The following is a 27,667-nucleotide window of genomic DNA, read 5'->3' on the forward strand; positions in this document are numbered from 1 at the left end:
ATTATGAGATAAACAAAAATGTTTATGTATGATTTCAAATTAGTTCTTATACATTTTAAATACATATAAAGTACACATATATATACATAATATGTATGCGTACCTTTTACAATTTCATTTGTAAAGTTTTATCATCAGCCCACAGTCGTCCACTGCTGGACATAGGCCTCTCCCAATCCACACCACTGAGCCCGATCTTTAGCTCTCTTCATCCTGCCGGCCACTGTTTGGAGGTCATCGCACCACCTAGGGAGCGCCCCACATTACGTTTTCCGTTGCACTGTCTCCACTCGAGAACCCCTCTGCTCCAGCAATCGTTAGTTCTAAGGCTATCTTTATTCTTGAAAAATATGTGTTACTTAAAACTAAATAATTTCTTTGTATCATCAATATAGCTTTAGTTAGAGTACCTACATAAGTACAATTTTATTTCATTAATAAAATTGTTCAAATTCATTAAAGTCCCGTACCAGGGTAAAGCAATTTCATCTACTTATAATTTAAGTATTTTGTTCCAGGGAAGAGCTTTTCGTTGACCATCACGATATCGACGAACCCGCCTCAAGTGGCAACATATCAAAAAGCCATAAAAGTCACTGTCGACGGACCTCGGGAACCTAGATCTAAAACCAGTACGTATTCTAGTTTTAATTTTTAATTTATGGATATAATTAAAAGCGTTAATTTATGATAGCACTGAACATGTCCGGCGGTTTTGACCGCTTTAATTTTGTAATACAGAAAGAATTAAAGACGTTGCATTTACCGGGGATAAAGAGTTCCTTGTATCACGCCGATCCATAAACCAAACCAGCCAGCTTGTAAGCCATTGGTACGTAACATCACGAACCAAATTAGACACCCTTGTATTTATTACAGCCGAAATAGCGGGCGTTGCCCGGGTCATGTCATATACCATGATCAAAAGTGTCTTGTGTATACATCCATATTTTTGTACGAAATTTCATTCAATTTCAAATCCATTTTTGTGACAAACATACAAAACTTTCTCATTTACAATAATACATATTAAGTATGCATATATATCATCGCCTGTTTGAATAAAATAAAAAGAGATTGATAAGTTTCACATAGAAGAAGGTTGTACTGTACAAGTCTATTATTAGATTTTTTTGCACTGATTATATTGAAAATTGGGTGGCGATGTGGACTATATGATGACAAGTGGCTCCGTTAATAAAAAAGTGAATCATCATCTAGTCTACTTATTTGAAAATCAAACATCAAAAGAAATAGGCTTGACAGTATAAATTTTCAACACCAAAATAGGTATCGTATAGCATCTCTTTTTTTTAAATACACTTGATGGTAACTTTAATTGTGGTGCTTGCATTAATCGCTGGATATATCTAGATGCAACACTAGAGGTAAATACAACACGTTTTGGATTTATTCAAACTATTCATACATATTAACATAGAAAAAAAGCGATGGAACTCATGTTTAGCTGTTAGAATTAGCAGCAAATTTTTAGCCTAAAATTCTAATTAACTATCAGACGGACTTTATCTCATTCACGAGCAAAAATCGATAAATAAATTCGAATCGAAAATCTAAAACGTACAAAATCTGTTAGACAAAATCTCATTAATTTAATATCAGGCTTTCCATCAGAGACGATAATGAGCAACCAATGATGCACGACTGCAAAATAATATCATAAAACTGATAAATTAATTAACCGTCTCTAATTTAAGAGATAATTATAACGAGGCCCGCACAAGCAAAGCCAATTCGTTATTATGGGATAGCGGGCCGCGCTGACCGCACTACAGAGTATGGACTACGAAATTATTTATTGTTACGTTTTATCATTATCATAATATATAATTTTTAATAATGTGCGATACGGTGTAGCGACCGCGGTCGTATCGACGCCTGATAAATATTTTCTTCCCACGGGACTACGTGCGATATGGCAATGTTACTGTGAGCCAACAAAGTGTGTGTCGGTTTTGTAAATGTTTTAATGATTACGTTGAAAATGTAATTTTTTTTTATTGCTTTGATGCGTGGACCACCTCACAGCCCACCATGTGTTAAATGGTTACTGAAGCCGATAGACATCTACAAAGTAAATGCGCCACCCACCTTGAGATTTAAGTTCTAAGGTCCCAAATATAGTTACAACGGCTGCCCCACCCTTCAAACCGAAACGTATTACTGCTTCATGGCAGAAATAGGCGGGGTGGTGGTACCTACCCGTGTGGACTCACAAGTGGTCCTACCATCAGTAATTAGAGCAATATGGTAATAATTTATTACCAATATTAAATTTGAGTGTGTGAATTAAATAAATAATATATGACCAACTTGACAATACATAGTAATATGTTTATGTTATAATACATAATAAAATAAACCTTAATACGTACAATCTAGATGTTTATATTTTTTTATTTAGTTGCACCAACAAAGTGATCATCAATACAAAAAACATTGACAAATTGACAATAAGTAAGTACATGGCAGATGTCACCTCAATTATAGGTGCAATGGACAGTGCCATAGTTGACAACATCATGAACTAAAAATATAATGAGCAATTTTAAAAAATATGATATTAATAATAATAATATTAATGTAATGGTATTGGAAGAAGCCGTGGCCTAAAGATTAAGGCGCCCTGTGCATTCGTATCGAGTGACTTGACTGTGCCAATGCTAGAATCCCGCAGGCAGGTACCAAATAACGACTTCCATGATGAAAGAATAACATCGTGTAATAAAAATAGTCATAATCACTGCTGGTATTTCTGTCGTGAAGCAGTATGGTATCCATGTGTATGGGCGATGTTTATAGCAATGTCTATAGGATCCGGTCTAAGAAATTAACAAAAAATAATTTTAATAATTAAAATACAACAATTACTAAAATACACCTAAATTATACAGATTTTTTTATTCTATAATAAAATATTTTTCGTAAGCTTAGCGAAAATGAAGACGATGCTCGCAGAGGTGTTTAATTATAAAATTCGTCATCAGTTGGTTAAATGTTAATCAGAAGGCACGTATCTGCGACCTCGGCCTCTTTGAGCTACTACTATTGAGCCACTTTCCCTTCGTCCGTCAGTTACAGCTACAGGTACATTACGTAGTTTTGCGGCCAAAGCTCAGAGGATCCTACGGTAGGCAGCGGCTTGCCTCTGCCCCTGGCATTGCTGAAGTCCATGAGCAACGGTAACCACTCACCATCAAGTAGGCCGTATGCTCGTCTGCCTGCAAGGAAAAAAAAACTGATAGTAATCAGTCGGAAATTCATTAACATCACTAGATGCGACAATGCAATCGGGTCGTCGCGTCCCCTTAAGGGGGCGTGGATCGGGCCTCAAGGCTATCCCTTTTACCCAAGAGGAGGTTTCAGTACACACTTGGTCTTTTAAATTGCAATAGACGATAGCTTACGATTCTTGTGTTAAACGCCCACCGGAGTCCACACACATAATATATTCAGCACTTCACCTTGACAAATGAGGTGGTATTCCCAATAACATAACCGATACGCTTCCCTTCTGACCGGACTGACAGATACCTACTAAGCTTTCCTGTCTGAAAATTACTTATCCTCACCAAATTGTTCCCACCCCTAATTAAGGGTTACTAGTGGTAATACGTGACTATAACCCACCAAACTTTTAGCGCATTTCCAGATATATCCTCACATACCATCCATCTCTCCTTCTTTTTCACAACGGTACTCTTTTTCACACGTTTTGGGATTCTCAGCGATAAGCAATGACTTAACTGTGACCCAGACATTGCTGACGTCCATGAACAACATCTAGAATCTAGATTGACAATCAAATAAACCTACAATCAATATTCTACAGCTAAGCATTCGTGCGATTAAAAAAAATAGAAGGCCTTTACAATGCTTATGTGACTTCCAGGTCATGTCTCAGATGAGCATTCACTTTAGGATGTCTATAAGCTCCGACAAACACTTAATACTAAGTGAGAAAGCTGGTTTTATGCATTAAAATAAATCTTCCTATCTCGAGTTCATTCGTGGTTTGTTATTGTGAACTTGCAAAAACTATTACTCCTAAAACTGCGCGTATTGGAAAATAACAAATAAGTCTCGGCTTCAAAAATTAAGACGCCTGTTATTCGATTATAATGTTCATTCTTCTTCTTGAATCTACAGTCTCTAAGCTCTGAAATAGTTGTGGTAAATCTTTTACAAGCTATTTATTTAGTCTAAAAGAATCTCATTAAACAAATTTCACCATATAAATTTGTATAAACTGAATGAACTTTCACGTTAAAAAAAATATATCTTCAAAATAATAAAATTCGAGACCCCACGTAAATTACGGATAGCTAATTAATATCATAAAATATCGTCTTCCGCCACTGCGTTCAGGAAGTCACGCGAAACTAAAGCCTTGTTCAAAAGAAACTCGTTCTATTGACGAAATTCAATGTAGGGCAAAAACAAAAAGGAATACAAGAGCGATATGCGATGTTCCGTATGTTATATTCCTTCTCATAATAACATTTTTAAGTTTGATTTTTATTAAGTAGTAAATGCCTGATTCATAAATCATTTCAAATATAGATAATAGTCTTTGATCCATGAATTTTATATATTTTTTGGAAATGAATCGTTGTTAAAATTACAATAATTAATTTTAAAGATTTGTGTCCATTTAAAATATTTTTTTAAGATCTATAATAGAACACATGATATTTAACAGACGCCTTAATCTCGCTAGCAACATTTTCGAGATAAGCTTACATATGTACAGGTAGGTACCGAACATCAACATTCGGGCTGTCGGTCAACCAAGCAATTTCAGCCGCTCGGTGGAAGATCTTCCCTTTGCCGTTACCTCCAAAGATTCGTAAATTGTTGGCTGTATACACTTGGCTGTACGCCCGCTGTCCTTTTACCGTTTAAAAAAAAATAACAAGCGAGATCCTTTTAATACGGAACACTAAGGAACACACGTTACGCCATATGGAGTGATGCCGGCGGCAAACAATAGTGAAATTATATCAGTAATAAGTTGCACTCACGCACGGCTCACAACTGCGCTCGACGTATCCTTGTACGTTCCAGAATTGTGAAAGAGACTTTTAAGAACAATAATATTGTAAACAACCACTGTTGAAATATTACGCGCAATTCATCTTATTGGGATTTTCAAAGAGATACCTTCGTATAGACTTTTATTAGTTAGCTCCATGTCCAATGTGACTTTTTTTATACCGACGAGGTTTGACTCGCTTAGTAGGTAATATTAAATTCTGAAATGTCAAAGCCAACTGTTTTCATTGTTAATACAAGCAGAAGTTTCATATAGCGATCCGATTAAATTGAAATTAATAGCAGGCTAGAAAAACAGGCCGGGTTTGGCTAGTACGTCTTATTTATTACCTATACGCTTATTATGTACCTTTATAATAAAATAATTGTAACACTATTATAGTTGGTCACAGTTACTGAAGCGTATTAATGTTCAGTAAAATTTAATTGATTACTTCTGTAATCAATTAAATTTGAATTATTTTTCTTGACTTCTGTCAAGAAACAGTTATTAACTAAGCATTGAGAAGCTCCTTTCAGTAGTTATAGTTCAGGAAAATGTAGTGTATAATACAAATTGAAAAATACTTCCCTTTTCTTTTAATTATTATTTTAAAATTGACTGATTTTGAATTGATATTGAATTGATTTGGGGGTTGATGCTTCCCGCTTCCGTAGGTTTAACCCGCGATTCCCTACAAGTAACCCCTGGGTGGTGCTAAACGGGAGCCGAAAACACAATCGGTGGTAGGACCTAGTCCGACTGGCTGGCGACCACCCTCCAACTAGAGTCTGCCGCCAAATAGCCTAGCTGTGTTCCGGCATGTGGGTTGGAGAGCCAGTTCTATTCCTTTCCTTTCCTCCTCCTTGTTGGGGGTGAGTCTTGGTGATACTTGGAACATGCAGAGCAAACGTGCGCGCAAGTCCGCGGGGCGTGGGTTGCTGACGGGGGTATAGGGAGACCCAGTGAAACGGTGCCTGCCGCCGCCCGCCGGTCAGTAGGGGACCTGAACCTGGGTGTCACAACTAAACTCCGCCCCAGGAAGCTGTCCCGCCAACCGGTGTAAAATCCTGTCATGCGGTCGTCGTGCCGGAGTCGGAGACCGGAGTGGAACCCGGCGATCGTATGCAGGGTGGACTGGGGGCCCTTCCATGCCCTGCGTCAGCTTCTCGCGCAACCCCGGATCGAGTGTTCATTGTGCCCTGCGCTTTATTCAGGTATTGCCTTGATCTCGCCTCTAGCATCCTACCTCTCCAAATCCTTACTCTCCAACTATAATTATCATGAAAGTCGACAAAAGAAAAAGAGTTTTTTCGGCGGATCCCCATTCCACGTTTAATGTGGATTTCAGCAATGTCAGGGGCCTACACAGTAACCTTGACGCCGTACATCACCACCTTGAGACGGCGCAGCCTGCCCTCTTTTTCCTGACTGAGACGCAGATATCTGCCCCGGACGATACGTCGTACCTCGGATACCCCGGCTACGCATTGGAGCACACCTTCCTGCGTAAAGCCGGGGTGTGCGTGTTTATCCGGGAGGATGTCTGCTGTCGTCGGCTTCGGGGCCTCGAGCAACGGGACCTGTCCCTCTTGTGGCTACGCGTGGACTATGGGGGCTGTACCAGAGTCTACGCTTGCCTGTACAGGTCTCACAGCAGTGATGCGGGGTCAGCTCTGTTTGAGCATGTACAAGAGGGGACTGACCGCGTGCTTGAGCAGTACCCATCTGCGGAGGTGGTGGTCCTTGGTGACTTTAACGCTCATCACCAGGAGTGGTTGGGTTCCAGAACCACTGACCTCCCGGGTCGGGCTGCCTACGATTTCGCCTTGTCCTACGGCCTCTCACAACTGGTGACACAGCCCACCCGTGTCCCAGACATTGAGGGGCACGAGCCTTCTTTGTTGGACCTTCTGCTGACCACTCACCCAGCTGGATACAGTGTGGTGGTCGACGCTCCACTTGGATCGTCTGATCACTGCCTTATCCGTGCTGCCATACCACTCTCTCGTCCTAGTCGTCGAACGACGACCGGGTTTCGAAGAGTTTGGCGGTACAGGTCAGCAGACTGGGATGGAATGCGTGAATTTTACGCATCCTACCCATGGGGGCGGCTCTGCTTTTCCTCCGATGATCCTGACGTCTGTGCGGACCGACTTAAAGACGTGGTGCTTCAGGGAATGGAATTATTCATTCCTTCTTCTGAGGTGCCCGTTGGGGGTCGCAGCAAACCCTGGTATAATAAAGCCAGTAGGGATGCTGCACGCCTCAAGCGGTCTGCATACGTGGCATTTAATGTTGCTAGGAGATGCCGGGATCCTGATATCTCGGAGAAAAGGCGGAAATTTAACGCCGCCTCTAGGTCCTATAAGAGGGCTATTGCCAAGGCGAAGTCGGAGCACGTTGCCAGAATTGGCGAGCGACTGAATAGCTATCCCTCTGGGAGCCGTGCTTTCTGGTCGCTAGCTAAGGCTGCAGAAGGTAACTTCTGCAGGTCTAGCCTTCCACCACTGCGTAAGTCCAATGACAGTCTGGCTCATAGTGCGAAGGAGAAGGCTGACCTTCTGGTCAAGCTCTTTGCCTCATACTCGACTTTGGATGACGGAGGAGCCACGCCGCCCAACATCTCCCGGTGTGACAGCTCCATGCCTGAGATTCGCATCACACAGCGTGCGGTCAGGCAGGAGCTTCGGCTTCTTGATGTCCATAAGTCGAGTGGGCCAGATTGCATCCCCGCAGTGGTTCTAAAAACATGCGCCCCTGAATTGACACCCGCGCTAACGCGTCTATATCGCCTCTCGTACAATACCAACAGGGTTCCGTCTTCATGGAAGACTGCTCATGTCCACCCTATCCCCAAGAAGGGTGACCGGTCGGACCCCTCGAATTACAGACCTATCGCGATAACTTCCTTGCTTTCCAAGGTGATGGAGCGAATCATAAACATCCAACTTCTTAAGTATCTTGAGGATCGCCAGCTGATCAGTGACCGGCAGTACGGTTTCCGTCATGGTCGCTCAGCTGGCGATCTTCTTGTATACCTCACACATAAATGGGCTGAAGCCTTGGAAAGCAAGGGCGAGGCTCTCGCTGTGAGCCTTGACATCGCGAAGGCCTTCGACAGGGTCTGGCATAGGGCACTTCTATCGAAGCTTCCAGCATACGGGATCCCTGAGGGACTCTGCAAGTGGATCGCTAGCTTTTTGGATGGACGGAGCATCGCAGTTGTCGTCGACGGCTGCTGCTCCGATACCATGACCATCAACGCTGGTGTTCCACAAGGTTCGGTGCTCTCCCCCACGCTTTTCATACTGCATATCAATGACATGCTATCTATTGATGGCATGCATTGCTATGCGGATGACAGCACGGGGGATGCGCGATATATCGGCCATCAGAGTCTCTCTCGAAACGTTGTACACGAGAGGCGATTAAAACTTGTGTCTGAAGTGGAGAACTCTCTGGGGCGGGTCTCCAAGTGGGGTGAACTGAATTCAGTTCAGTTCAACCCATTGAAGACACAGGTTTGCGCGTTCACTGCGAAGAAGGACCCTTTTGTCATGGCGCCGGAATTTCAAGGAGTATCCCTGCAGCTTTCCGCGAGTATCGGGATTCTGGGGGTCGATATTTCGAGCGATGTCCAGTTTCGGAGTCATTTGGAAGGTAAAGCCAAATTGGCCTCTAAAATGTTGGGAGTTCTCAACAGAGCGAAGCGGTATTTCACGCCTGGACAGAGACTTGCGCTTTATAAAGCGCAGGTCCGACCTCGCGTGGAGTACTGCTCTCACCTCTGGGCCGGGGCTCCCAAATACCAGCTACTTCCATTTGACTCCATACAGAAACGGGCTGTTCGGATGGTCGATAGTCCTGCTCTCGCGGATCGCTTGGAACCTCTGGGTCTACGGAGGGACTTCGGTTCTCTCTGTGTTTTATACCGCATGGTCCATGGGGAATGCTCTGAGGAATTATTCGAGATGATTCCCTCATCTCCTTTTTATCATCGCACCTCCCGCCATCGGAGCAGAGTTCATCCATATTATCTGGAACCGCTGCGTTCATCGACAGTGCGTTTCCAAAGGTCTTTTTTGCCACGTACCATCCGGCTTTGGAATGAACTCCCCTCCACGGTGTTTTCCGAGCGCTATGACATGTCCTTCTTCAAACGAGGCTTGCGGAGAGTTCTTTATGGTAGGCAGCGGCTTGGCTCTGCCCCTGGCATTGCTGACGTCCATGAGCGACGGTGACCACTTACCATCAGGTGGGCCGTATGCTCGTCTGCCTACAAAGGCAATAAAAAAAAAAAAAAAAAAAAAAAAAAAAACATAGTTCATGAAAAGCTTCTTCAAAGTTCTTTTCGCTATTGAAACAAACTTTTGTCTGTTTTAACGAACACCGATACCTCACGATATAACATTTCAGAGGTAAACAGACGTACCTATAGTGCATAGAAGGATACACATAGGTCTTTAACTAATTCGCAAATATATAATTATCATTATCGACACCAATGGCTCGTATGTTTAATCTATATTTTATTAATACGTCAAGCAAAAACGCCATATTATACCTCTTTTTATGAAAATTGTGCGGACGGAGGAATATGAAATTTCTCACACTTATAGAGAATATAGAGAAGGAGCGCAGAATGCATTTATCTTTTTAAAATTATCCATAAAACATACATAAAATCAATAAAAAAAGTCTGTGGTCAAATTAAGAATAAAATAATAGTGTTTGTATTATTTGTCTATAGTGTAGTCTTGGCGAAACCTGTGATTATAGAAGTATACAATTGACAATAAAATCATAATAATGTTCAAACTTATAATTTTCATTTATTATAGTCGAATTTTGACTACTGGGGAACCACTAGTCTCTATAAATAAACTTTTTTTACTGGTGGTAGGAACTTTTGTGAGTCCGCACGGGTAGGTACCACGTGGGTTACTTCGGTGGAGCAACCGTTGTAACTATACTTGAGACCTTACAACTTATATCTCAAGGTGGATGGTGCATTTACGTTGTAGATGTCTATGGGCTCCAGTGACCACTTAACACCAGGTGGGCTGCGAGCTCGTCCACCCATCTAAGCAATAAATAAAGAAAAACTTAAATGTGCTATGTTAATAACATCTTTGATCAATATTTAGAAAATCGTGACAATAAAACTAGCATAAGTTCCGCACAGTTCACAAATCCCGGTACACAGAAGCACGTAACAAAGAGTGGAAAGGGAATACAAAAGACAAGTACTTAACGAATAAGCCCCCAAACTCCGGGGGACAAGAAAGGAAGATCTCGCGTGAGCGGGGACTTAAAAGTTTGAGTTAATAGACTTAATTTGTAGGTGGCCCGCCGTAAGCCGCTTCGCAGTGACCCTCGCTAATTGTGTTGTGCCCGAGAATGTAATATCGGATATCGATATTTAATAATTGATTAAAAATGTTCAATTTGTATACTTTTGCTTGTATATAGCAAGTATATTCAAATATATTTATTTATAAGTGAATTATGAAGTTCTTGTTTCAAATGCTCTTTCATATAGTTCTTTCCCTCTTATTGATTTATTTAAATTTCTCTCTTTCTTATTTAAAATACCATATATTGAATGATAAACTAGTGGCCTTACATGTTGGAATTAGAAATCAGTTAAATTAATTTAATTTTTTGTTCAGAAAAAAAGACACATATTTAGACAAGTAGCCTACCACACTCAAGTCAAAAATATAAATGAGAAAATCAAGTAAAATAATTAACTATCGATTTTTGCGATCTATACGAATAATCGAAACTAGCCCCGCACTATTCCGTGTTCCCTATTCCGAAAATAATTAACCGCCTGCATTTTGTTTGCGTCGATTTCACGACATAATTGCCGCATCGATCGATATATTATGTTGCATTGTGTAAACTCATAAACCAATTATGTTTTATAATTTTTCCGACACGAATAATTGCGGGGTTCGCTTTAAGGCCGACATAGGCCGGTATAATATACACAAGGATCAGTTTCTACCTGGCTAATGAGGTGATTGACATATTGCAATTTAATTGAAGACCCCACGCCGGAAATATCTATTTTTTTCTTAAAATATCTACAAAAATTCGAATTATAAAAGATTTATTATATTTGATATGTATTTTATTAATACAATTTATTCTGTGCTTCTCTCTGGTTTTTAAGTGTCTTGGTGTTAACATTGGTTGTCTATTCGTAAAATATTTATCACCTAAAATGAAGAGTAAACGAATATTACTTTCGGGTTAAGTTAAAAAGTAATTAATTACTACGAAGTCGGAGCAGTAACGAAAAAAATACGGCGACATTAAGATCGAGTGATCGATTTGAGTAATCGATAGCACAATGATCGATGAATTATCGATTCGAGATACTCTAACTATCAAATTGATCTCCAGGTACAAATACTACAACACATCCGATTAGAACGTTCGGATTCCAGCGGCCACTCATTACCTGTGATAGTGCTTCCATCGCCCTTCGAGATATGGAATATAAGACATCTACGTCTAGAACATTCAGATCACTATCGCACGAAGAACGTGATTATAAGACTAACGCAAACCTGCCCACTGGTGGTAAGTTTTTTTTCGAGATTTTTAATCGCTACAATAGATTTTTTTTGCCACAAAGGTGTACCTATTGTACCTAAAGCAGAGTATACTTTATTACAGACCAAAAAAGTAGTAGTTAACTTTAAATATTAGAAACACAACACTATACTAAAATACAACGAACCGTCTTGTCGCTAGAAGCGATTACCTTACGGACTTAAGAAAAACAATATCACACTTATTTTCAGAAAATTTCAATCCTAGTCTCTTCAATTAATGAAATCACGAAATTATCCTATAAATTTGATACAATTGAATTCATTTAACTAGATATCATATAAAAGATTTAGGTCCTATTTACGTACCAACGTTACTGAGATATAATTGATGTGTCGCTTTACAATAAATATGAACTTTCAAACTAAAAGAATTTGAAATAACAAAAAATGGGTAATTAATTCAGAAAGAGTTAAGGTTTTGAATGTGGAATCCTATCCACAGAATACTGAAATAATCAGATAGAATTCGTAACAAAATTTGATATATTCGTGTGTCGTGGGAATATTTGCGAAGCACTTTCAGTAAAAAGAGCTGGCAACACGCGTTGACAGGAGCCGTGCAGAGGTTAATAACGTGCGTAATGGTTGAGTCGTCATTAGGCGGCGCGCGCGCAGATTGCCGGTCGCGCTGATGAAAGTCGCTGCTGGGATTGCCTTGTAAACGCCGCTGAGCTTATACCGACTACTTTAGAACAACATAGACATGACTTATATGAAAATATTTCTTGCCTATTTTTGGACCGCGAAGCAACAATGCGTTCTGGTTTGAACGGTAGGGCAGCCGTTGTGCTATAGAGACTTACAACTTCAACGTCGGTCACGGCGTCTACCTTGTTCATGTCTATGGGCTCCGGTTATAACTTAACACCAAGAAAACCGTTAGTTTGTTCGCCCGTTTAAGAAGTAAATAAAAATGATTCATTAATGACAATATAAAAATACAGCCAGTATTTTTTTTTCTAATGAGAATTTAAGTACGAAACTCAATATCAAGATTAAAATGGAAATTTCGAAGCCAGCAAAACCGGTTTCAAGAAAACTTTGTCTAAGTAGCTTTGTACATCGAAACACAGCCTAAGAAATTTTAAAAAATATGTTTGCCTAAATGGTAAAAAGAACATGGAAAATACATTCGAATTTGTTTTGTTTAAATTATTCAATTCGTATCTTTATTTGGATTAAATATTAAAATTAATTATAATGTCAAAAACGGAAGCTCTAATTATATAACAAGCACGGTGTCGATATGCTTATTTTTCTCGATTGCCTTGTCTATGAGATTCTTAGCCGCCGCGTTTGCAAACTCCGTAAATAAGGCGGCAGTCAGTTAGAGGTTCTTCGTGATTGTAAACGGCAATCCTGCCTACCCCGGCGGTAATGAGCTCAGAAATTAATAAATAATATAACGCACCGAGCTAACTTCACACGGAATACATCTGCCGTAACGTTACTATGATTATTGTTCGCTAACATAGCCGCCAATTAGGAAATTTTGTTAGAGAAAATAAAAGTGAAACATGCCTTTTTTTTAAACAGTAAAAGCTCTTTACTTGCCACGTATATGTTTCGCAAATTAATAATATACTTTAGGCATAGTTGTAATAAGGGATATTTCACTTTTTTGGTGATCGATTTGAAGACGCGTTTACAAAGGATATTCGGTTTGATACCTAAATTTTGGAATGCCTTTTATCAATGTGTGCGTGTAAAGATTTTTTTGCCGGTAATATATGAATTGAGTTTTTTTTTATTTCAACGAAAATAGAGAAAACGCGAATTAAGGAAGCGCTAAAAAGGAGCTTTTACTGTATTCTCCAAACGATTTTACAAATGAGTAAGATCTATACATAGCCGCTTGTATGCGTAATTTAATTACATATACTGCATAATAAATAATAAGCCGATAATTATTTCGAAAAGTTCAAGTAATTAGAAAAGAAGAGGAAATAATTCTCCGCCATCACATTCTCTGATATCTTAGGTATATAACATAGAAATAGAGCTAAGAACAAATAGAAACGGACAGTGTATGAACAATGAATACGCCAATATGGCGAGGGCTTGCACAATCGGAAGGGTCCAATTATGTGGCCTGATGGAACACCTTGCGAGCTCGGCACGCGCGCCTCCTACACACAAGCCGGGTATTGAAAACTAATTTGTGACGTCATGTCCCAAGGCATTCACCGCTTAGAAACTTTACGTGTAGAAACATAGCTTATTCAAATGCACCTACGTAAATATTTCGTACTGAAAAATCCCTATTGAAAGATTAATTTAAAAATGAATTACTGTTCGTTAGTCTCGCTAAAACTCGAGAACGGCTGGACCGATTTGGCTAATTTTGGTCTTGAATTATTTGTGGAAGTCCAGAAAAGGTTCAAAAGTGTAGATAAATATAATAATGCTCGAAATTAAATAAAAATAACAACTTTGTTTTTCCTTTGATGTTTCCCCTGTCGGACGGATTCCTTTTGTTTGTTTTAAGCTTATTTTATACAAAAGTTTAGGTCTTTTATTTATCGATTGAGCCACTACGAAGTCTGCCGGGTCAGCTAGTTATAAAATAAAAATAATTTAATTATAGCTTTAAATTAATCTAATAAAAAATTACGATAAAAATTTGATACTATTTGCTACGATTTTTCATGAAAATCCATTCGTAAGACGAAATCTTTGTACGAATATTCAATGAAAATGCAAAGATGCTGCGAGTTTGTTAACCTCTGCATAGACTATGAGAGAAAAATAATAACAATAACATCAAACGCGATCTGAGAAAAAACCCGTGCTGGCACAATGTCATTACGGCACGGCGCGTAACATCGTGCGCCACAGACTAAACAAAGTCAAAGATATTCCCTAATAAGGTTTTTAAAATAATATCTTAAGCTACCAATTTAAAAAAAAAACGCAAGGGACCGAACTTGTTTATAAATCTTTGTAATAGTTGATCACTCACAGTATTATATTAGATATTGAAAATAGAGTTGAAATAAATTTAATTGTAAAAAGTGTACGTGTGGTAACGACACTCGGAAACCTTAAAATATACTCGTAAAAAGCTTGGTAATGTATACATAATATGTACGCCTTGAACAAAACAAATATTTTTTTATTGCCACAGTAATCAAAAGCGATTACCACCGCTTTTTTTCTAACTAATCGTTGGTAACCTAAGGGGCTAATTCCTACTGCTCGCGGACCGGTATCGAAGTTCATATAAATGCGCAGCACTATGGGCACAAACATGTCGTTATCCCTCTTGAAATTTCAAAGTTTAAACCTCACCACAATGTCATCAAAATACAAAAAATCAAAATACACAAATCTAGGTTCGTTCTCGCTGTTCCACTAAAATCACGCATAATCTGATAGATTTTTATCAAACGTAGGTTTTATATACAGGACGTTAATCAGTAAGTAAAGTGTATAAGTCTTGTAAACTATGTAATTAAATATCGAACATGATGACCTTTGTAATCAATACTCTATGAAGTCGCGGTGAATTTGCCGTCAATTAATTTAGTTCAGACGCTTCTGTTCGATCATTAGATGCGCGTACAGCGTTTGTCTATCACCATTTGAATCCGAGGTAATCAGAGCGTCGGCCGACTCGACCCGTCACTAACATTCTATAATGTGTGTACATGCATTTACATTTACTATCCTAATTACTGCATAGACGAATTTACATCACTCCACCATCGACATTAGGAGTTTCACAATGCATGGATATTCGTAATTTTGAGAAGTTGTCCTATCGAAATCATTGAAATAAACTATAGGGAACTATAGTACTAGTATTGGTGAAATTTGAATGAGTAACTACAATGAGATGCTATAAAATTACAGTAAAAAGTTTGTTATAAAAATAACGGCGCCGTAATGGTAAAAGCCACGCTGTTCGTAATAATCTAATATGGCTGTATTTTTTTTCTGCACTCGAAAAACTACTTATATATTTGTCTTAAGACGAGGTTAATGGTCGAAGGCTAGCTTCAATAACGTTCTGAATTTAAGGCTATTTTTGCATAAAAAAAAAAATACAGAATAAAAAAGAGAATTAGACCCAATGATCGAATTGAAGAACAACTCTATAGGCAATGAACTCATTGACAGCTTTACTAAATTACCTACAAGAACAAAAAACCCATTTTCAAAAACATTCAATTCAACGGACAACGTAACATTATATCGATTCTTATTTCCGGTACAGCGTTTTCGATTTGATTGATCAATTTCGATGATCAATATTCTCGGGCGCCGCGATTGGCTACCGACTGGCTACCTATCGCATTATATCGATTTTATTTTTCACTATTTTACATTACGCTGACCTTAATTCACTACGGGAGCTGTCGAGATGTAGAAAGATCGACGCTTTGAACCGATAAGTGGAGTAGAATTCAGCAATTTCAAGATCAACCGAAGCTGCGCGTAGGCCTGCGGTTAAACTTACACAAATAAAGTCAATCTTGGCGCGGGAGGGTCCGTGTGAAAATTTGATAACGTAACTATGGATCGATGGGACTGCAGAAATCACGCGCCCATATCTGTGGTTTCGGTCACTGTGCTACTGTGGGATGTTAATAGGCGCTTGAGATTAGTCTGTTATAGAATACTTTACGGCCGCTCACTTCACTAAAAACAACTGTACACATCATCACTTTGACTGAGTGAGCAACATTTATTTGAAAATATAACACAGCGCACGGTGATGCTCTTATAAGTTCATCAAACTCTTTATCACTCGACGTTAGCTCAGTAAAAATGTTTTTGTGTCTGTACGAAAATTTAAAGAGTAACTATTTGCCGTTAGTTGCTAGGCAATTTCTACTTGAAATACCTAATACATTTTTTCATCATGATCTATAATTATAGTGGTACATGCGACAACTACAATAAATTTTGAGGCGGTGATGAATAAAGTAAATTTCTGTTTAAAACTATAACTATAACACAATAAATGTGGATATACCTGATCATAAGAATGTAAAATAATCTAATCTCTATATATAAAAATGAATTGCTGTTCGTTAGTCTCGCTAAAACTCGAGAACGGCTAGACCGATTTGGCTAATTTTGGTCTTGAATTATTTGTAGAAGTCCAGAGAAGGTTTACAAGGTTAGATAAATATGAAAATACTCGGAATTAAATAAAAATAACAACAAATCCTTTTGTTTGTTTTAAGTTTATTTTATACAAAAGTTTAGGTCTTTTATTTATCGATTGAGGCACTACGAAGTCTACCGGGTCAGCTAGTTTGAAATAAAATAACTCTATCCATACAACCCTTTTGATAATGAAACAAAAGAAACTTTAAAAAAAAGCTCAACAAAAAACGTCACTATCTATTGGAAACTCATAGAATCGAGAGGAAACAATCAAACTACTAAAGATGGCATTCACGGGGCATTAAAACTATTAAAACGCATGGTGGGCGGAGCTGTGGCTGGAATGGAGCTCAGTGGCCGCAAACCACAGCTCCTGGACGATTGGGACTGTTAGCCTCGTACGTGGCCACTATTAGCGAACCATCAATATTATAATTACATTGAACTTCTTTATGCTGCATCGAACAATCTAAATTTTACTAGATTGATCAATGTTATATTCTAATCGTATTTTATATGCTATTCACACATTCGGAATTTTAAGCAATCTTATTATGTACCTTATGTGAAGTTTATTATATTATCTATATACTATTATTATAAGAGTCCTAGTTGTACCCGTCCGCTTCGCTGGGTATTTAAAATTAACATTATTATTTCTCACCCCTACAAAGATTCTCATCATTAACGCCCCCGCAACTGGTGTAGGGAGTCCAACACTCATATAAATATTAGCCTATCCATTAAGTACATTTATTTTCTACATGGATACCAACTTTCAAGTCAATCGGATGCACGGTTCAGTAGTTATAACGGAACATCCGTAAAAACCACTGTAGATTTATATATTAGTATAGAACTTATCTTAATGAAATGTCTGCGTAATATAAATGAAACACAACAAACATATCGGACTATTAAACTTTGACAATAGCTGGACAGTGTCCGTTCAAAAACGAAAACTGCAAATCGTTTTCTAACCACGCTAACCTGTAAATTATTCAACTAATTTCGTCTATCATTCTCATCCCCTAACTCATTACAATCGGCTAGTTCGTATTTTCCGATGCTACTAATTTCTAGCATTCGCAATGAGCGTAGAGTGCACGGTAAAACACGCTGACCGCAAGATATCAACGCTAGACAAAATAATGCTGAAACCGGGTATTGCTTTTTAAAATTCGATGAACTAAAACGCATTTACACGTCCTGTCTTTGCTTAGTTTTTCAAGCGACTCGAGAATTTAAAGTAGAATATTAAATAATTTTTGTTTTTTAAAAGTAATAATCATCGTACACACGAAACGCAAGAGCGTACGTTGTGGGAATCGCTAGCACGTACCACGAATGAAAAATTAAAGGCAGTCAGGCTCCGTATCGAAGATCAGGTGGTACCAACGTAATGTCTCGCATTTGCGGTCGCTGCAGGCAGGATACGAGCTTGTACTGTAATGAGCAACACATAAAGAAGCCCTACAAATAATTTTAACCCACGAAAAAAACTGAATCACGTACCAATATCCTTCAGAGGAAAAAGCGTATCGTATAGCACCGCTTTGACCTCTCACTCTTTGCTCATACGTCAGTAAGGGATGCATATTTGATATTTTGAAGTCTTGTCTGTTTCGAATACAATCAATTATAATTTTACGTGTTGCACGGCTACCTTTTGTCGGTGAAGTTTTAGTAGTATGTAGTATTATTAAGCCAACATTATTATTGTACGTTTGTAGGTTAAAGTTTTTTTTAATTTTTAATCATAAAGTTTCCTATTGTAAAATGAAATCTGACCATTAAACAAACCGATGATATATAGGTACGTGTAAAATAAATATGGTGAAAATTTATTTATAATAAAAACTATTTAAACAAAAAACACTACATTCGTCGATGGCTACATACATACAGCATGAACGTAGACTATTTGAAGGACACTTTACTTTATTGATCGTAAAATTAAATATGACGATTAAACAAATCAATGATATATACGTGTAAAATAAATATGATGAAATTTTAGTTATAATAAATACTATTTAAAAAAAACACTACATTAGTCGATAGCTGCATACATACAGCATGAACGTAGACTATTTGAAGGACACTTTACTTTATTGAAATTTAGAACTAAGTGAAGTGGTGCTCCCTCATGCGAATCTGATTTGATTATTCTACTGAAAGAACATGGACATTGCACAAAGCTTGACTCTGCATTAATTACTACACTAACTTCTTATCGTTTTAATTCGACTAAATTTATCCGCTTTATAATAAGAACAGAAATAATTCCTTAAAGATTAGAATGCGAAGATTATTGATGTTCTAAAACCAAGCTTTAGTATATTATACAAATCTTTTGTTTTATGTACATATATGTAGGCCGTGGTGAACACATCATGCACAATGAATAAAAAAACAAACGTGTGGCACTCGGGAACTGCCGCGGTAAAGCTATTGCATAGTATTTTTTATCAACTTATGCAATTATAATTAAACAATGATAATTTAATATTAAAACAATAATAAAACAAGACCACGCTATATTAAACATTAATAAAAGCAAAACATTAACTGTCCCCTACACGCTCATAAGCTGGACCGCGCGAGAGAGAGATGGGCAGACTTTTCATGATGCGCATGCAGTGTGACGTCACGCCACGCGCTTATTCACAAACACTACACAAGCGCAACGTGCGAATGTGTTGAACGCGAGCGACATGATAGGCGGAGTGAGGGGTGTTAGGTTTTTTTCGTTATGGTATTTCATGATTCGGTCGCCGCGCTCAAGGCCCGCGATAAAAGCTATGCAATAGCTTAAAAGTTTGATTTTTTGGAAATTCAATTAAGGTTGTTTATGAACAAAATGATTTTCAACATTAATTCAATTAATATGTAATTCTTAATATAGAGCATAAATAAAGTGTCGCTCTAGTACGCGGTGTGCCGGTAGGTATGTGTCGAGATGTGATAGGTAACGCTAGCTCTGGTATCGCGTGTACGCCAGATAATGTTACGCGATCAGCCGGCTGTATCAACGATCGTCAATCGGCCGGATTCATTCCGTGTAACAATACCTTCGGTGGAGTCACTAGGGCAGCGTGTTGCTGAGCTGAAGCGACAGCGGAATTACATTGAGCTGTGATAATGACGCGTTTGCTTTCCTAAAGCTTAATAGTTAAATTACAAGTTACTATGTTTAATACAAAGCGATTTTTTTTTTATAGAACGATTTTTTTGTTTTTCTATTGCCCTTGTCCGGTAAGACGTTATATAATTGAATATGCAATTTCGAAAAGGGCACATGTAAAATGTTCAGGAAATGAAAAATACTGATTATTTTCTAAAGCAGTGTAAAATTTAAAATATTAACATTTGAAATATATTTTAGTCTTAATTAGCATTTGAAAATTACTGGAATTATTATAAAATGGGTGTAGGTAAGCCTCAAAACTACATGTATATGAAAAAACGTATTTGACAAAATATGCGACATGTGCCCTTTTCGAAATTGCATATTCAATTAGATTTGACTTACTATGACGACCGCCTGTATGACTAGTTATCCTCCTGTGTTTTTTATTACCTTTATAGACAAGCAGACGGCTCATCTGAAGCCGAGTGGTGACCGTCTCTCATTGACGTCAGCAACACTGTGGGCACTGCCACTAAGAATAAAATCTCTACATATAAAAATGAATCGCTGTTTGTTAGTCTCGCTAAAAAACTTGAAAACGGCTGGACGACGATTTGGCTAATTTTGGTCTTGAATTATTTGTGGAAGTCCAGAGAAGGTTTAAAAGGTAGATAAATTAGAATTAAATAAAAATAACAATTTTGTTTTTCCTTTGATGTGTCCCCCGTAGGACGGATTCCTTTTGTTTGTTTTAAGATTATTTTATACAAAAGTATAGGGCTTTTATTTATAGATTGAGGCACTACGAAGTGAGCCGGGTCAACTAATACATGTATAATAAAAGCTTTATTATAATGGTCTGAAAATATCCGTCAGCTACCGATCTGCGGGTTGTCTCGCCTGGAATTGCTAAGATTCATACTCCACGGTGATCACCCACACTCTGGTCATCTGCTTTTGAAGAAAATAAAAAACAGAAAATCTCCATATACAAATAATCCGCTATTCTACTGGCCGAACCTCTAATCTTAGTAACTTACATTACACACGGTGAACGTGTCTTAAGAACGCACTGAACTGGACAATGTTACCGTTTGTAATTCGTCATATCATATTTTAATAGTTATTTTACATACATATTTTCCATACATTGATTAATAAATGACGCGTGAATGCGTTATCTAATAAATATAATTATGTTTATTGATAATTGTAATCCCTTTAGTTTTTTATCTATTTATTCACTTTCTATTATAAATTGATCAGAATCAAAAATTTTCACGGATAATAAGCTCATTGCCACTTCAGCTTACTAGTTCGCGGCGCTATATCGATAAGCTTGGTTCTTTGTCGAATCACCTCGTTCCTTTATTTATTTATTCTTTGATGGGTGGACGTTGTTACTAGTGGTAGGACCTCTTGTGAGTCCGCGCGGGTAGGTACTACCACCCCGCCTATTTCTGCCCTAAAGCAGTAATGCGTTTCGGTTTGAAGGGTGGGGCAGCCGTTGTAACTATACTTGAGACCTTAGAACTTACATCTCAAGGTGGGTGGTGCATTTACGTCGTAGATGTCTATGGGCTTCAGTAACCACGTTAACCAAGTTAATAGTACCATCCACTTTGAGACATGAGTTCTAAGGTCTCAGTTTTTTAATAGTACAACGGTTTCAAACGCATTTCTGCTTCACGGCAGAAATAGGCTGGGTGGTACCTACCCGTGAGGACTCATAAGACGTTCTACAACCAGTAATACAGTTCCTCACTTTAAACTTAAAACGAATATCTCACAAAACTGCGACAGTGACATTATGTCACGCCAATATATTCAACGTCAACCATTATTAGTATACCTTCAAGCTATTCTATATCAAGCTAATAGGTTTCGGGCGGTTTTGTTTTAATTTTGATTGTTGTTAGTGAGGATCACGACGAACATCGTGTAAAGAAAACTTTTCAGTCGTTCTTCTTTTCATATCTATAAAATTAATCCGTAATAAATTATTCACCAATTGATTCTATGCGCATTTTTTGAATGCATAGACCTTCTTTTTGACGCAAAGTTTTTAATTGCAATAAAGGCTACATAGCCCTACAAACTGGAGCCCACGGCAGGTTCGTGATAAAAATGACTAGGGTGATGATGGTACCTACAAGTACGGTTTTGCAACATACCTTACCCTACAAATATAATAATAAATCTCTCCTAATAACTACCAAGATTAGAAGGTAATCAATTCTACAAACTTATTGACTCGTGAACATTGGTCAATCCTTTCTTGTATCATGATGAAAAACAGCCACGGAAAGCACTGCTCTTCGCTGACACGAACAAGTTTTAATTTCACCCTATGAATTAACAGAGCGATCCTACTACGCGATTACAATACATCCAATAAACTTCAAGGCGCCCTTATAACTTTAAAATGTTTTGACAAATAACATTACAAAAAAAAAACTATCCTCTTTAGTCAAAGATGACGAGATCCTTTCTCACCGTAGGCTTCGCTGCACAGGATGTATCGAATTACGTCTACTCATAATGTAAGTGATCACCGAAATAAAAACAAAACAACGCGCCGGCCGAGGGGTGAGAATATTCTGAGGCAAGTCCACGGGATTTATAAAGCTTCAGATAAATATGCTTGAGGCGCGTAAACGAAACGAGTTCAAAATGAAAAAAGCTGTAGTTTAAAGTATCAGACAAACTGACTCATTCAATTCCAACCACATACCTATACCTAGTCTTGCCATAAATACTGAGACAAAGGAAAAAAAAAATCTATTGCAAATAACATTTATTACTTTTACAGTGTGTTAGTTTAATACATAAATATAAAACAATTTCAAGTATAAAAAGCTTATTCGAAGTGGTCTCCATTGGCTGCAATACAGTCCTTTAAATGATGAGGCCAGTTCTCAATAGAAGCACGCACTCTTTCCATGGGAAAATTTTTCACTGCCAATCGTACGGATTGTTTTAGGGACTCCAAATTATCATGGCGTTTAGAGCAAGCCGTACTCTCTAAAACTGACCATAAATCATAATCCAGCGGATTAAGATCAGGACTAGACGACGGACAGTCTTCAGCTCTGATGAAGTCCGAAACGTTCGTTTCCAACCAAGACCGCGTAGACCGAGCTATATGACCTGGCGCCGAGTCTTGCTGGAAGGACAATTCTTGATTATTGAACATGGTGTTGTTAAGGGGCTTCACTACCTTCTCAAGAATGGTATCTTGATACACTTGTGCCGATGTTTTGATACCTTTTTCACAAAAGTATGGCTCAGTCACTCCTTCATAGCTAATACCCCACCAAACCATCACTGAAGTCGGATAGTGCCCACGTTGCACTCTGTCGACTAATTGGGAAGCTTCCTTAGAGCTTTGAGCATAAATACGGTCATTTTGTTTGTTAAAATGTTGCTCAATTGTAAAAAATTTCTCATCCGTAAACAAAATGTTTCTATGTCCTCCCTTTGCGTACCGCTTCAGTAGTTGTTTCGATTTTACCAACCTATTCCCTTTTAAATTATCAATTCAGAAATGATCAGTACGTCTCTTATAGGCTGCAAGTCCTAAGTCATCTTTTAAAATACGCGACATGATTCTAGGTGCTATCTTCATCTCCCGAGATAAAATCTTTTGCTTTCGGACAGGATTTCTTCGAATTATTTCCCTTACTTTGCTTTGACCACCTTTTTCGTACGAACACTACGTGGACAGCCAGATCTTTTTCTGTCACAAACAGAGGAGGTCTCATTGCACCTATTAATAGCCCGATACACAAACATTTTACTAATACCAAGCGTATGGAGAGTTTTAAAAATTGCATTTGGCTCCATACCTACTTTGTGTAATGCAATCACAGCGATTCGGTTCTCTTTATCAACTTCATTTTAATATCGCAAAATATTGTACAATGTATTGGCGCCAAAATGAGAAAACTCAATGAGCAGTCATATAAAAATGACAGATCCCAAATTAAATGTAATATTTTGCATGGACGCGCGTTGGTTACTAATATAATGGTTGTCACGAAAGATTTTGTTGTCAAGAAAGGTTTTGTAATATTTTGGAGGACAAATTCTATTAGCTTAATAACCTAGGCCAATTTATCATTAAAATCTCATGTTATATTATACCACAAAGGCACCTTCTCATAGCTTTTTAATCACTAATACAAACGTAGATAGATTAGTCATGCATTTTATTAATGCTATTGAGAAATCATCTACTATGAATGTGACTCAGAAAACGTATTTTCCATTTACGCAAGTCTAAACGCAGTGAATTAAGAACTAAGACCTATGAATAAGTAATGTATTCGAATATTTGACATAATTCAATAGCAACACATTGCCAAATTAAAACAAGGACATCTCAACAAAATAACTCACTGACATAATTCTAGGCCATAATAGTATAAAGCCTGTTAATTATAATGCTAATTACGAGCTTAACACACGTGAAACGTGTGTGTAACAAGGACAGGAGCTTGATCAAAGGAGCCTAATTATACCCCCTCTCCAATCTACGTTGATTGGTTCAATGAATACGACAGCCTTGATTGTCACTTGAAGACTACGAGAAAAAGTTTTTAATGTGCACAATCAGAAGAGATTGAAAAGATTTAAAAAATTCTAGTGCATAGCATTTTCATGTTTATTAGTAGATCATATTTTTTTTTTTTTTTTTTTTTTTTTTTTTATTGCTTAGATGTGTGGACGAGCTCACAGCCCACCTGGTGTTAAGTGGTTACTGGAGCCCATAGACACCTACAACGTAAATGCGCCACACACCTTGAGATATAGTTCTAAGGTCTCAGTATAGTCACAACGGCTGCCCCACCCTTCAAACCGAAACGCATTACTGCTTCACGGCAGAAATAGGCGGGGCGGTGGTACCTACCCGTGCGGACTCACAAGAGGTCCTACCACCAGTAATTACGCAAATTATAATTTTGCGGGTTTGATTTTTATTGCACGATGTTATTCCTTCACCGTGGAAGTCAATCGTGAACATTTGCTGAGTACGTATTTCATTAGAGAAATTGGTACCCGCCAGCGGGATTCGAACACCGGTGCATCGCTCGATACGAATGCACCGGACGTCTTATCCTTTAGGCCACGACGACTTCAAAATATAATATAAATATAAATATTTGAGATTTAGCTGTGGGTTATCGGGTAAAATAACAAAAATGTATAAATACTTGAATTAAAAACTTTTTGAATTTGAATTTTGAATCATTTAAACTCATTTATGCAACGAATTTTTAGTGAAATTCTGAGTAAATAGATTTAAAACATTAATTTTCATAAAAAAAATAACCACCCAGTCCTTTAAAAAAAAAAACAAATGTCACTTGAATTTCCGCGGCCATATTTTGATTCGCTTCATATTCGTTAAACAGTTTCGGCGCGATGTTTTGACAGTTTGCCGCGCGAACCGAGGTAAGGGTGTTAATGTGACATTACCATCGGGGGCGGAGGGGACGGGAAGGTAGTGAGAGGCGCCGGTAATTATCCCACGTCACCAGCAGGCCTAGGCGCCCTGTCCGTGCCTACGATGCGATGTTAACAAGCAGCCTTCATAACAACACAGATACAACTGTAGTTTAAATTGCAAAGCGTGAAAAGTGGAAAAAATACTAAAATATGAGCATTTACAGCGTTTTACGGGTCTAGTAGTGTGTGTAGTCTACTAGTGTTATTTATATAAAAATATAAACTACAACTGATTTATCATATAAATCTTCTTATCCCGTTAATATATAATATAAATAATAGTTTAATAACTAAAAAAAATGCTTTTATAGAACATCAAAAAAAAGTCAATAAAGATCTATGTTTTTCTAGTACCCATAACACGGCTAATCCTAATTTGGGGTCTGATGACTGTGCGTGATTCCAGATATTGTTATTTATTTATTTATAAGCTATTTATCCCGCAGGCGGGTACAAATTTTTCTAATGAAATACGTACTTGACAAATGTTCACAATTGACTTCCACGGTGAAGGAATAACATCGTGTAATAAAAATCAAACGCGCAAAATTATAATTTGCGTAATTACTGGTGGTAGGACCTCTTGTGAGTTCGCACGGATAGGAACCACCGTCCCGCCTATTTTCTGCCGTGAAGCAGTTATGCGTTTCGGTTTGAAGGGTGGGGCAGCCGTTGTAACTATACTGAGACCTTAGAACTATATCTCAAGGTGTGTGGCGCATTTACGGTGTAGATGTCTACGGGCTCCAGTAACCACTTAACACCAGGTGGGCTGTGAGTTCGTCCACCTATCTAAGCAATAAAAAAAACCATATCAAATGTGTGGGCTGCTAAATCTCTATTATTTTAAATACTTTATTTACCGACATTGGTATAAGTGAATTCACTAGAAAATATCTTATAAAGTAACACACAAGCAGTTACATAACAAGCTAATTAAAACGTGTTAATAAACGAGCTCAATACAAAAATTCTTAAAAAGTTCTAATAACTAGCTCTTTTTTTTCATCTAATAGGCCTTAATTTTCGCAACTATTCATACATACACTTACTCAATCGCCTCTCGTCTCGGCTTTTTCTTAAATCTGTTCTAGCATAACTTTATAAGCAAACTGATATTACGATAACATTAAATATTATTCATCATTCATCATTATTATCCTGCTCTTCTCCCAGTCACCTGGGGTCGGCGCAACATGTTTTCTCCTTCCATACTCTTCTATCATATACCATTTCTTCGCTCACTCCCCTCCTACCCATATCGTATTTCACACAATCCATCCATTTCTTCTTAGGTCTACCTCTTCCTCTAAATCCTTCCACATTCATAGTTAACACTCTCTTAACAACCTCATTTTCATTTCGTCTCATCACATGTCCATACCATCCCAAACGTGCACTCCTCAGCTTCTCTGTCACAGGTGCCACTTTCAGACTTCCTCTAACATATTCATTTCGTATTCTATCCATTCTCGTTACTCCACACATCCATCGCAACATTCGCATCTCTGCTGCATGCAATCGCCTTTCATCCGCCACTTTCGTTAATATTATTATTTTTAATTAAAAACCCCGTTAAACTTGATGATGAACACGTGTTCGTTAGATGAAGTACGAAAAACCACAAAGCAATTTTCAATCGATTAAGTAGTTTGATTTGAGAAATGGGTCATTTCGGTCATTTTAACTCATAGCTTACCCTAATTGTTAGCAGACTAAATATTCCATCATATAATTTCAATAAGTTCTACCTATCATATTTTAGCACGATTATTAGCCTGTACATACTTAAGTTTAGAAGAGCAATTCCAAACACGATTCACAAAGAAGAATTGCCATATTTTTTTTCTGTTTTTAGTTTCATTTTTTTTAAAGGAATATTGGATGGATCATTAATACCTATTATGCTTCTGGTTACTTAATTATATGCGACATAAACTGCGACGCTCTATATCCGTAATGGTTCCATATGAAATAATATTTTACACGTCACTATATGGAGCACCGCAACAAGCTTTTATTTAGGCACCTAATTAATTATTTATTAAGTGCATATCTCATTTATACGTTAAACCGATTTTAATTTCATGTACGAGCGAGCAAAATTAGGAACAGTGAACGATCGGACCGCAAAATGAAGTGGATTCATTGGACGCGGCCGGCTTCATATACTCATATGCAGGGTCCGGCGGTACGGAAAATCATTATCGAATACAC

At 37.9% G+C, this 27,667-nt stretch overlaps 1 protein-coding gene across 2 annotated transcripts in view; it reads left to right on the forward strand.

The window, feature by feature from the left end:
• LOC101747006 (runt-related transcription factor 3) overlaps nt 1-27,667 on the forward strand; it is a 62,072-nt gene that overhangs the window by 24,219 nt on the left and 10,186 nt on the right. For both annotated transcript variants that reach the window (XM_012695136.4, XM_062676297.1), the window contains 2 exons: nt 519-632; nt 11,474-11,653. In XM_012695136.4, coding sequence (XP_012550590.1) covers nt 519-632; nt 11,474-11,653 — 294 coding nt within the window. The remainder of the gene's footprint in view (nt 1-518; nt 633-11,473; nt 11,654-27,667) is intronic.

This window comes from Bombyx mori, chromosome 3 (assembly GCF_030269925.1).
Source record: "Bombyx mori chromosome 3, ASM3026992v2".
Classification (NCBI taxonomy): Eukaryota; Metazoa; Arthropoda; class Insecta; order Lepidoptera; family Bombycidae; genus Bombyx; species Bombyx mori.